This window comes from Rhinolophus sinicus, chromosome 3 (assembly GCF_057876585.1).
Source record: "Rhinolophus sinicus isolate RSI-liver-muscle chromosome 3, RSI-T2T, whole genome shotgun sequence".
NCBI classification, from domain to species: Eukaryota; Metazoa; Chordata; class Mammalia; order Chiroptera; family Rhinolophidae; genus Rhinolophus; species Rhinolophus sinicus.
The window spans coordinates 175,981,883-175,995,488 of record NC_142503.1 but is presented as its reverse complement, the minus strand read 5'-3'; the positions used below and the strand labels follow the sequence as shown (position 1 = coordinate 175,995,488).

The 13,606-nt window shown below is 39.9% G+C and overlaps 1 protein-coding gene across 21 annotated transcripts in view; it reads right to left on the bottom strand.

Moving 5' to 3' along the window:
- SIPA1L1 (signal induced proliferation associated 1 like 1) overlaps window positions 1–13,606 on the bottom strand; it is a 350,224-nt gene that overhangs the window by 41,999 nt on the left and 294,619 nt on the right. For all 21 annotated transcript variants that reach the window (XM_074327262.2, XM_074327274.2, XM_074327276.2 and 18 more), the window contains one exon: window positions 10,175–10,617. In XM_074327262.2, coding sequence (XP_074183363.2) covers window positions 10,175–10,617 — 443 coding nt within the window. The remainder of the gene's footprint in view (window positions 1–10,174; window positions 10,618–13,606) is intronic.

Genomic DNA, 13,606 nt, shown 5'->3' with positions numbered 1-13,606 from the left:
ACACGGGTATGTTCATTCATCTCGATACACACTCATGGCCTGCGCCTTTCTCAGTATGCACGTGGTTCTTTAAACACACTCACAAAAATAAAGCAAAGGAGATAACCCAAAAGGAAAAGGTCTTATCAGTCTGCAAGGCTCTGCACCAGATTGGAGAGAGTTGAGCAAGGTGTGGGGGTCAGAAAAGGACACACAGCAAAAGTGATCTGGAGGGTTTTCCACACTAACTGGACCTTATTACTTCAGATCAAATATGACCAACCACCTCCTTTATTTTTGTAACTAAGGAGGAGGAACTGGGCCCAAACTTTACAAAAGATATAATAATAATAAATGACTAGCCACACTCTAATCCCTCTAACAGTTTTATTATAATAATAATAAATGACTAGCCACACTCTAATCCCTCTAACAATATTTTTTTCCAAATATTTTTCTAACTAGAGGGGATGGAAACTCCACCCCCACCCCCAAACTCTCCAAGGGAACATAAATTGAAAAGCAATGCAATCTTACATAGTTTTTACCCCTTGATAACAAATATCCCATTTGTTTGCTTTTAAAATTTTTTAAAAAAGGGAATGTAAAAGTCTTCCATAAATGTAGTACATTAGATCAGTAAGAAGAAAATAATAGGTTTCTGTTGTAGAAAGAGAACAGAAAGGTGCATCAAAAGAAAAAAGGAAGTGGGCAAAGACTTTATATAAAGATAGAGGCAGACAAGTTCAGCGAGAGTAACACCAGAGACGTAGAGTAACAACGCCATGCAGTAGCACAGGGAGCATCTAGAGAGAAGCTTCTGAAACGGTTAAGAGTGCAGCTTTTGGGATACTTTAAAACAATGATAGACTTGTGACTATTTGTTAGTTACTAAGGGAAAAGATTTAATCTTTGGTTTGCAGATTTTTTTCACCTGACTATAGCTACCCCATACACATTTTATAGCTCAGATGTGGTGCTGTCTCAACTGTGGTCAGTGTCTGAAGCAGATTTCAATAAAATAAAATGCAATGAATCAGGGTCTAACGCACATATCTCTCAGCTTGGATAATCGTATGCTGGCTTTACCTGCCTTGATTAGAATCCACGGACGAGCGCAAATGTGTTTGGATTACTGGAGCTGGTTCTCACCCTTGAAACACATGTTAAAATACAGATTACAGGGCCCCACCTGAGATTCTGATTTAGTAGGTTGGGTGGGGTGGAGGGACATGAGAATTTGCACTGTCGTGTTCCCAGCTGATGCTGTGCTCTCTGACTCAGACTGAAAACCACTGTACGGGAAGTACAGCTGAACTGCCCCGTAGCTTATCTTTCTCAGCAACAAGTACCTTAATAGGGTAACTGTTATGCGGGGCGGTCTGCGGGGTTTCTGCAGGATATGGCTAGGCCAAAAAGGAACACCCACGGAGCCACAGGTAGGGGAGTCATACCACTATAGTCTCACTGGAGGCTGGAGCCACACGACCTGCAACCTGCTGTCCGCTTTTCTGCCTGCCAACGGACCGACTGACCAACTAGCGCAGCCACGGCAGCTATATCAGTGGCCAACTGGCTAACTGGTTACAGCTGACGGCCTACTAGCCACAGCTGACGGCCATCTACCACTCGAGCCAGCACCCTTCCACGTGAGGCCGAGAGCCTGGAAACTGCTCTCTGGGACTCCGTCCCCACACTAACATTGGTATTCAGAACACTGAGGCTTTCAAAGCCTAAATATTTAGTCAGAATAGAAATCATGAGCCATGAGAATGGAAAGGAGATTTCATAGTCTGTTGATTTACAAACCATTCCTCCATGTTTTATAAAATAGCTACGCTGGTTTTAGCCATAACATAGATACTGCACAAAAGTGAAAGTTATAGAAAAGGCTTAGAAATGTCAAAGGAGAGCACAATATATACAGTATATATACCGTGCTTCCCCGAAAATAAGACCTAGTTGGACAATCAGCTGTAATGCACCTTTTGGAACAAAAATTAATATAAGACCGGGTCTTATATTATATTACATCATATAAGACTGGGTCTTATAGTAAAATAAAATAGTAAGTAAGTAAAATTATAGTAAAATAAGACCCAGTCTTGTATTAATTTTTGCTCCAAAAGATGATTGTCCAGCTAGGTCTTATTTTCAGGGAAACACAGTAGCTTTTCAAGCTCTTCCCTTCCTGTCTGAATTTAACTACAAACGTTATTTCTCTGAGAGGCATTTAAGTTTTTGTACTAGATTATACACTCTTTCTTCACTAGTGGTTATAATCAATAGCCCTACTTAACAATAGATTAGATTTGGGAGCAAAGTTAAAAGCAAAACCAAACAATTCATTAATGTATGTAACTCACAGCATCAAGGTGAGCACTTTAGTATACCTGCCTCTAATTCAGTAGGCACATGAGGGTCACCTGGGAGCTTTTAAAACACACCTTCTAATCCTAGAGATTTTAATTTAATAGACCTGGGGTGGTGCCTGGGTTGTGTATTTTGGCAAAAACCTCCCATGAGTGTGCACACCAACTGAGAACTACAGCTCGCATCTGTTGAATTATTCATATTGTTATGACTTCATCAAAATCCACTTCATATTGTCAAGATCAAGAACATGACATCATTGGAGTGGCGTTTCTCCAGACGTGGACTGTGGCCACCTACAGGTGTTGATGGAAATGAAGATTCTTTGGACACATCAGATTTCCTAGAGCCCCAGAAATCTGTAGTGTAACAAACTCCCAAAGGATTCTCACGTTCCTAGCGTTTACGTACCATTCATGAGCCCCCTGACTCCTCCCATTCTAAAATGGACCAGCTCCTCCTTCATGCCCCCGTCCCTGGCCCAGCTGTGTGGGGGGCTCCTCGAAGCTGACCAATCCTACTGGCCTCAAACCACCTGGAGGGATGTGCACCCACGCACCTTCCCTGAGAATCTCTGCAGTGGCATTAAATACAAAACAACTAAAACAAAGCTGTCAGCTTCACATTTTCAAAGGGGAACAGTGTGGCTGGGCTGTTTCATTCTCCTGGAGATTTCGTGATAATTCAATATGCGGCAATTCAGTTTTACCCATGGCAAATTAGATCTCTCTACAGGAACTGCGTGAGAAGGTAATGAGCCAATAATATGGAACAAAGAGAGAATAGTAATAGACATGTTACAAAGTGACAGCTGCAACATTTACTGTTTTTTCTCATTATATCAAAAGTGAGTTTATGAGTATGGGCAAACTGGAACCACTAAGAATTTTGTCAGGGTGTTGCTGGATTCCACATGAAGAGACCACTAGCCTTGTTCTTTATATAAGTGATGGGGCATTTCCTCTTTCCTAAAAATGGACCAATCTTTGATTCGTTTGGTCACTCCAGCACATTAATTTTGAAAAGGAAGAGAGGATACACACATATACACATGATACCTCATAGGAAAAGAGGGGAAGAAGAAGTGGGGTAACTGAGAATCTGGGATAATCTGAATCTGTCCAAACTTCTCATCTTGACCTGATGAAACCGTGAACCAAGTGAGCAGCCGTCTGGCTATCTTACATTCCCAGCTGTGGGAAAACTTTGCAGGAGTGGGTGCTAGATGAGCCATCTGCAGAAAGGGAGCTAGTCACAGCAGGTGCCACTTACAAAGGAAGAGCCACATTTGCTTGTGGACCTTGCAAAGGGATGAACCACACAGGACGGGGCAGCCTGACTGGGAAACTGTTCTGTACTGTCACTGAGACCACCTCCCTCTGTGGAAAACATTTGCCAGCCACTCTTTGTGCTGCTGAAAGCTGCCAAAGGAAACCCTGGGGAATCATCTACTGTTCAGGCATGACACGGAGGGATGGATTTTAGACAGGTTGGGCCTGCTAAGAGTGACAGTTTTTAGGAGAGGAAGAGCGGTGATTAGTCACCTGTCAAATGGCTGTGGCAAAGGCTAGATGGTGACCAGGAGGCGGGGAGCCGATAGGGTTTCCTGTGATTACTTGTACAAATAACAAATAAGCCTTTGGGTGACAGATAATGTGTAGGATAATGATTGGGGAGGACTGTGTCCTCCCACTGTGTTCAGCACCAGCCAATTCTGTCCAATTCTGAGCTCTACAATTTAGGAGGGCTTCACAAGACACCAATTCTAAAATTGGGGGTGGGGAGGGGAATAAGTGACGTAGGAATGATTACTGTTCATCTATAACAGAGAGATATTTCATACATACAAGGGCACACTAATACATAAAGCATAATAGCATAGGGAAAGGAGACTAGGCATATGCAGCAGAAGAGGCCTCAGGGGTCACTGTGGACCACAAGCTGAATAAGTCTGCAAAATGCTGAGCTACTTAAATAGGAAGCTAACGAACAATTATGAATATTATAATTTTATTAGGCATAGCTGAGAAGAGTCTCATGTCCAGGTTTGGCATCAAAAAAGGATAAAGAAAACAAAGCAGAAAACTTGAGAAGCAAAAATATGACTGTAGGCTCAATCACTTTTATGAAAGACAGAGGGTTGAAGGAGATACATGCATGTTTTGTTGAAGAGAAAGTGGGTAGATAACTGCATTAAGGTAGGTGATGGAGAACTTAAAAAAAGAAAGGACAGAAAACCTTTTGTCTTAAAAGAACATTTACAGTTTGCAATACATTTGATAGCCACCTTTATTCTCAACAAACACAGAAAAACAACCATTTAGTAAGTGGACCAGGTATTATTAGATTACAGACCAGCGACAAGTTCACAGGCCACACGCCTGGTGAACAGAACTCAGACTTGGAGCTGGAGCTCAGGATTCAACTCTATTTCCCCTAATTTCTCTCTCAACTTGCCTGGAAGTGGAGGGCTGTTACAAGGTTTCTTTCTTTTTTAAAAATTGTTTTCATCTACCACCCCCTCCTCCCTTAGGGGATCAAATATATGGTGATGGAAAGAGAACTGACTCTGGGTGGTGAACACACAATGTGATATACAGATGATGAATTACAGAATTGTACACCTGAAACCTATGTAACTTTGCTAACAATTGTCACCCCAATAAACTTTAATTTAAAAAAAAAAATCCAGTGGGGGGGGGGCGATTGTTTTCAAATGGCCTCTTGTTGGTGTCTACAAATTTCATAATCTTAGGCTTCAAAAATCTTATTCGTGTTTAGAAAAGACTCAGCTCAAAAACCCATTTATTCTCTCTGAATTGTATATTTAAGCTGAACCTAGAGGAATTTCAAATAGGTAGATATGAGACAAAATTTTGAAGAGGAAGACTCAAGTACTGAAATTATTCAGAATGATTGTGGATTCTCTTCTTGAGATTATGTATTCCCCACCCCCTTTTTTAAGCAATTGGATACATTCTCATCCTGGTAGCATAGTTTAAATATGACAAGGAATGGACTCTTTGTCCTTTCAGAATGCTTTTGGTCTTATGATTTAATGGCATTTGGAGAATTTGGGCTTTCCGTATCGACTGAATAAATGGATTAGTTGCTTCGTAGAACAAAGTAATGATAAACTCTGTTGGAGAGCTCTGCATCAAGCAATCTGACATTTGTGGCTTGATAGAGGTCTCGTTTGCTCAATGTTCACTTAAAATTTCAACCACCATGGTTCTCTTTTTTAGTCTTTGAGGTTAGCTGGACATCATAAAGTTCTGGATAAAACAATCACCCACTCCCATAAGGTGGAAGAAATAAGGGCAAGATAGCGTAGGATAGATCACCTGAAGTTCTGCTGTATGAAAGCAAAATAAAAGAGTCCTGAATATTCACTGTGTGTGGGACCTCAAAGCAGAAATCACCAACGAAAACGATCTGTAAACATAAGGGAAGTTGAGCCCACCACATGTTGAAGAGTAGTCCTGAGGTTGTCATTTATAGAGGCTTTACTTTCAAATTCTGAATAGCCCACAGAACTTAGAAAAATAATATTCTCACCTTAAGAAAAAATACAGATGCGAGGAGACTGTTTGCAATGAAAAACAATTCCAGGAAGAAGTGATTTAACAGATTTAATTGAGAAATGTTAAAGATGATTTGATTGAGAAATGTTAAAGATAAAAGAAAACAGAATAATTTCTAAACAAAGGAAGGAAGGCATATTTTTCACATACATAGGATGCCAAAGAGGACAGAGAATGAAATTTAACCACCCTAGCTGTAACACACACACAGAGACACACATACACCCCAGTGTGCTGGCGCAGCCCGAGGCATGCCCTCGTGTTCATATAAACTAAATACAAGAAGCCCTTCTGTACCTCTACTCTCAAGAAGCATACAGCTTTTCCGGCATGAATAGTTAACTTATTAGGTCAACCAGAAAAAGCACATTCATGAAATTGAACTGTACTGACAACTGTGGATAGGCATTTTTCCTGGCCTTAAATCAGCCCCTCTAGTGAATGTCAGACACTGACCAACTTATATCCAGGTTTGATTGACATTTGCATGTAAGCTGTTATGTTTTGCAGATTAAAAAACAAAATCTTACATAGAAATGGCTTTACTAAAAATTCATGCTGTACGAGGACTTCACGTATATATTCTCATACATACACCTATATGGTACAGCTCTATGTAAATATTGACCCTTCTATAAAAAAGCTTTGTAATGTCGATGGTTTTCTAGAGGAGTTAGGAGTTGAGGACTTATGCTATTTTTGAAATGGTATATTAGTTAGGGGCCTTGAGTTGTTAGGCAAAAAGTGGGAACATTAGGGAAGAAGTTATTCCTATTTGTTCATTAAAATGTACTGAGAAATGATTAGGTTGGTGCAAAACTAATTGCGGCTTCTGCAATTTTTTTTTTAACCTTTTAAACTGCAGTTACTTTTGCACCAACCTAATATTATGCTCAGGAGGCACACACTATGCAAAGGTGCTAGGATGAACATACTGGGTGAGAAATCCTGTTGAACTGGATGGCAGTAAAGATGCATATGTGATCACATAGGTGGGTACTGATTGGCTAGAGGGCTCTGAGGGGCCTATGGGAAGCGAGAGGAAGGCAGCAGAATGGCTGGCTAACGAGTGTGGATGTAGATGTCTGGACATTCAAACGGGTCATGTCAAGATGTTACAGAGAGATGTGTGTGTGTGCAAGTATGAGGCGGGGTTTTTAGCTTTATAACGTGTGTTCTTAAATCTAGTTCTGACACTGGCAATACCACTGGCTACCACGACTAGCGCTCTGTATACTAAGGAGGGAAGCCCTTTGGTCACCACGCCAACGGGCACTGTCTACTGCCCAGGCTTGAACTCTCGGAAAAAACGAACCCAGTTGGTGCGAGTATATGAAAGTTAGAGCTATCTTCACCTCTCTTATGCTCACCACAAATCTTTTTCTTTTTTTGGGGGGGAGTGGTTCGTTTGAAGACCAGAAAGTAAAACAGCCATTACATATATACATACATACATACAACCTCTCCCTAACTTCCCAAGCCTCCTAGAAATTATATATACGTATATCTATATTCTAGGGAGCAACACTTCACAGCAATGAAAAGACTTTTTAATTGTAGAAAATTATCAGTGTGCACGGCTTCTCTTAATGACATTCGAATTAACAACCCTATGTATTAGGTTGGTGCAAAAGTAATTGCGGTTTCTGCAATTATTTTTAATCTTTTAAACCGCAATTACTTTTGCACCAACCTAATAATTACCAACCTACGTTAATGCAGTTCTCATGGAGCGACACCAAAAAAAAACAAACCACCAAAAAAACAAAAAACCCTAACAAAAAAACCCTGCATAATCATCAACAGGGAGACTGGAGGACAGAATGGGTAGGAACACAGCCCAGGCGGAAATACACAGTGGAACTTAATCACTGTAATTTAGATTTTGTCACCAAGACCCAGGTACAAGCTCTTTTATGCATTGTCAAGAGATCTCCACATTAATTGCTGCTCCTGTCTTCTGAGGACACAAACACTCTAATTTGCAGTGATTTTAGTTTCTCTAGCAATGCGCATTTGGTGGGTAAGTCCCCTTTTCCTCCAGAAAAGGAAGGCTGCTAAAGCTCTGATTATCCAGCTCGCTCTGCCAAGATCAACAGACCAAAGTCACAAAGCATTTACAGAGTCGAGAAACACATGTGACAACCTACCAGTGGGTGGGAAGTCCTGCCACCCTCTCTGAAAGGCCACATCCTTTTCCTCTCTAGTAAGTTTGACTTTCAACAGAAGAGTTACTTCTATGTGATGACTTAAACAATTTCTGCATGGCCAGTTTGAAGCAGAAAATTTGGATAATCGTTGGTCGCCAGGCAATCCTGATCAGCACATTCAGATAATGCAATCGCAGGCGCCTACTTTTCAGTGGGGATTTTGTAGATTCCCTGGGATTTGTCAGATTTGTTAGATAGTATGGCCGATGTTTTGTGCTTTGGCTTCGGAAGCTCAGCCCTTTTCCACCTTACTCCATAGTGATGCCATTCTAGACAAGACCTCTATAACTATAACTGACTTTCTTAGACCAGAGACATAGCACCAGATGAAATATCTTTTTTTTTTTAAAGTGTGTTTTTCCAGGACTCATCAGCTCCAAGTCAAGTACTTGTTTCAATCTAGTTGTGGGGAGCGCAGCTCACAGTGGGCCATGCGGGGATCGAACCGGCAACCTTGGTGTTAAGAGCACTGCCCTCTAACCTACTGAGCTAACCGGCTGTCCCTGAAATATCATTCTTAAAAAAAGATATCCTCCTTTCAAAACAAAGAACTGAAAACCAAAGAAACAAGAGTCAATCTCAATTGAGAAACCACAGAGAAACTATTCTGAACTCAAAATGTTCTAAGTCAATGTACAGACTATTATACAGTTAATGAGAAGATGGGGCGAGCCAAAAACAGCAAGTGAGTGTCATAATTCTGCGCCACGTGATTCTATTTTATTATTATGGAATTTTATGCCCAGCTTTCTGTTCTACTTTTTCAGCTCATTCCTTAACCCACTTGAAGCACATTCTATTCCCTGAATTGTGGAAAGGTTAGCTGGATGCCTCAAGAATAGAGACTACATTGCCAATTTCCTTTTTGCTTAGGGGCCATGGAGTTTTCAGACCTATCACAGTAATTTTTTATTACTGCAATGTGGGAGTGGTAAACAAAGGCATTAAATGCTTCATACCACAGGGCCAACCTGTTTTTTTAAAAGATGGGAAGCTCAAGGATCTCATCGGTAACAATATAGAGACAATGAGAGAACTGAATATTTAACTGGTCAAGTCAAACAAATCCAAATTAAGTGGAGGGTGTCCTCTCTCATGAAAGTTATCTGGGATTTACTGACAGATTTTGTGCCTGGATTCCTGTTTGAAAAGTAAAATTAAGTTTAGCTTTTTTGCTATTTTTCTTTAGGGCATAATAATAAAAGAAGCCCAGAGGACAGCAAGGCTTGATGTTGTCACACAAGCTGATCAATGACAACAAAAGGTAAAAGGAGAAACCTCTACAGATATCAATAGGCCCAAAAAGATAGCGATGGAGTGTTTCCTCCCTAAAAGGAAGAATCTTGTCATGTTTGGATTATAGGCTCAAAGCCAAAGGAGGAAATAAAAAATGGTATTTTGCCTATCCAAGGATATAGGAGAATGTGTATTTTTCTATTTTGAAAGGTAAATAGGATATCTAATTTTAGCTACACTTTTCTGTTGTACACCCGTCACCCTCAACACATCACTGTCAGGAGCTAATTAATGAAAAAAAATTTACCATGCAAACACTGGGTAAGTGATGTTCTCTGAGAGAGAGGCAGTTAGAAGATGTGTTCAGCATCATAAATAACACCATGCTAGTCTTTGAAAAGACCCTTTCCTTTTAAAAATATGGTCAAGATTTTCTTTTAATGTCTTCAAAAGACTGTTCCATTCTACTTTCTCTTTCACTAACTGAAAGCCAAAATTACAAAATTCTTCTAATTCTGGTATGCAGTTAGGAAAATTTTTTATAAAACCAAATACAACTTTACAGAGACTAAAATCTGTAAACTTTTCTCACAGTTTAAAATGATACATCAGGATTGAAGGAATAAAATATTTTGGTGGCAACTAAAAAGCACTAAATATACAAAAATACCTGTCACTGCACGAAAATCCCCTTTCTTTACACACTGTTGAGCAAAGTACAGTGGGATGAGGTTGGAAACTGGATTGGGGACTGGGCTGGGCACAGAAGCAGCAGCAGGGAAGGGCAGTTACCTTGTGTGGGAAGCAGCATCGTTTATACTGAAAGTGCTGTTCTCCCTTGTCAGAGGGTTGGACCCGGCCTGGCTCTTGCTGTGGATATCCAAGCTCAGGGAGGATTCTGTTTTCCGGTCCATGCCATGGCTCTCTGTCTCTAAAGTCCGATCAACCATGGAGATCACTTCACTGGAACTATGCCACAGGGGTCCCACTTTCTCCTTGCCTGGCCCCGAGCGAGGGGATGACGTGGCAGCCCCCAGGGAGGCCGTGCTGCCATGGCTGGGGCCATAGGAGGTCGTGTCGATGCCACTGTCAGCAGAGGTACCTTGCAGATAGCTGTAGCTGTTGAGTTCGGATTCTGTGCGGTCCCCATCGTACCACTTCTCGTCACTGTGGGCACTCGAGGCGTTGCTGGAGAGGGTATTGCTGCTGGAGTGGCTTGAGTAGTGGCTATCCGACTGCAAAGGAAGCAAAATGTACTTAAGTACAGGTTTTGCATCTCGAACACTGGGAAGAAAACATGGGAGGATGACCCTGTGGAATGTTTCTAGTTACAGGGTTCTCAAGGCACCAAAACTCTGATGATGACAAAGCAAAGTAAGACAGGAGGTGCCCGGAAACACCCAGTCAGACGTGCCCATGGCAGACAGCACTGGAAACTTTTTAAGAATCCATTTTTAATTATTTGACTTATGCTAAAGTATCAATACAATTGAGATAATTTTAATCAGAAAAAAAATCTTAACTGTCATTAGTCTTTAATATCTTAATCTTGAAATAGAAAGGAAATGACACTTCCACAGGGTTTCTCATTAGAAAAGCCCTACTGTGAGCTCAGAGTAAACAGAAGGCAGAATATGAGACTTATTCCTAAAGAGAACTCCTTGTCTGTCCCCAATAAGCATTTATTTAGGTGACAGCTTTCTAAGGTGTGCTTACATTCCCACCAGAGATATAATTTATACAGAAGTGCTGAGTCAATTCAATAGGACAGAAAAATAGTCTTTACAACAAACGGTGTTAGGACAACTAGATATCCACATACAAAAAAGAATGAAGTTGGATTCTTACCACATTGAAGAATAAATTCAAAAAGATCCAAGACCTAAATATAAGAGCTAAAACTATAAAACTCTTAGAAAAAACAAGCATACGCTTTCATGACCTTGTGCAATGGTTTCTTAGGACACCAAAACAAACAAACAAACAAACAAACAAACAAAACAAAAACACAAAAAAACAAAGAAAGAAATTAAAAACTTTATGCTTCAAATAACCTAATTAAAAAATGGTAAAAGAAAAAAACAACAGATGAAGGCATACACACATGTGGTACATATATACAACGGAATATTACTCGGCCACAAAAAAGACTGAAATTTTGCCATTGTTGACAATATGGATGGATCTAGAGGGTATTATGCTAAGTGAAATACTCATAAGTCAAACAGAGAAAGACAAATACCATATGGCCTCACTTATATGTAGAATCTAAAGAACAAAATAAATGAACGAACAAAGTAGAAACAGACTGACAGATATAGACAACACACTGATGGCTGCCAGATGTGAGGGGGGTTGGAGAGCTGGGTGAAAAAGGTGAAGGGGGATTAAGAAGTACAAGTTGGTAGTTACAGAATAGTCAAGGGGACATAAAGTACAGATTAGGGAATACAGTCAATGATATTGTAATAACCATATATGGTGCCAGGTGCATACTAGACTAATCGGGGGGATCACTTCATAAATTATATAAATGTCTGTAAACGTCTGGCCACTATGTTGTACACCTGAAACTAATATAAAATAACATTGAATGTCAACTGTAATTGAAAATAAATAAGCACATAAATAAAAATTTTTAAAACAGGCAACGGGTTTAAATGGACACTTCGCCAAAGAAGATATACAAACGGCCAACAAGCAAATGAAAAGATAGTCAATATTTTCAGTCAATAGGGAAATGCAAATCAAAACCACAATGACATAAGCCTTCACACACAGTAAGATGGCTATAATCAAAAGGACAGACAATAATGATAGTTAACATTGTTGATGGGAAGGTAAAATGGGGCTGCTTCTGTGGGAAAACAGTTACAATTCCACTTTTGGTATCTACTCAAGATAAATGAAAACGTGTATTCACACAAAAACTTCCACATGAATGTTTATAGCAACATTATTCATAATAGCCCAAAAGTAGAAACAACCCAAATTGTACATTAACTAATAAATGGATAAAGAAATGTGGTATATCTATGTAATGGAATATTATTCAGGCTTAAAAAGAGATGAATAACACATGCTACAACTTGGATGAACCTTGAAAACATTATGTTAAGTGAAAGAATTAGGCCACATATTACATAATTCCATTCATATAAAATGTCCAGAATAAGCACATCAACAGAAACAGAAAGCCGATTAGTGGTTGTCAAGAGCTTGGAGGGAATGGGAAGAGACAGGGTGATTGCCTAAGGATTCGGGGTTTCTTTTTGGGGTTCATAAAAATGTTCTAGAGTTCGATTGTGATGCTGGCTGTGCAAGTCTGTGACAATACTAAAAATCACTACATTGTACACTTTAAAATGAGTGAATATTATGGTATGTGAATTATTAATATATCTCAATTAAGATAGTGTGTACAGAACCTTTTCTACACAATGGCTGAGTTACTTAGAACATTTTATAGTTTACCAAAGAAACAGGATTTCAAAAAATATCTAAATAAAATAATATTTTAAATTAGATGGAGGCAGAAAGTCCAGATACTTGGTGGAGAGTAAGAGAAAAGAGGAGAGAGGGAGAAAGAAGAAGAGGGAGGGAGGGAAGGAGGGAGAGAGAAAGAGAGAGAGAGAGAGAGAGACAGACAGACAATTTCCTGAGGCCAGGTAGGGGCAGGAGGACACTCAGCTTTCACCTCAGAGTGCAAGACAGAGATCTCTTCTCCTTAAACAAGAACCAAGACCGGCCACTTTACTGGCGTAAGCTCTAGTTTTTCTCAACACTTTCGCATGATCAGGCCTTCATTTATTTTTAATATTTGTAGGGCAGACTGGACCTGTACTGTAGAATTTGGTAGCCCCCAGGCTCTTGTGGCTATTGAGCACTTTAAATGTAGCTAATCCGAATTGAGCTGTGCTGAGGGAGTAAAGTACATAACTGATTTCTACAGAAAGAGTATGAGAACCATGTATGTACTGTTCAATTTTCTAGTGACCACATTTTAAAAAGTAAAAAAAAAAACAGGTAAAAATACTTCTAAGGATATATTTTCTCTAACCCAATCTATTCGAAATACTATTTTACCACGTAATCAATATAAAAATTGTTAATGAAGGAGAGGAAATGGACAGACCAACTGGGGCAATCTATCATTTACAAGTAGAACTCTGACAACCTCACATTTCATCAGGAAATCTCTCTCCACACAACCTGTGCAGGCTG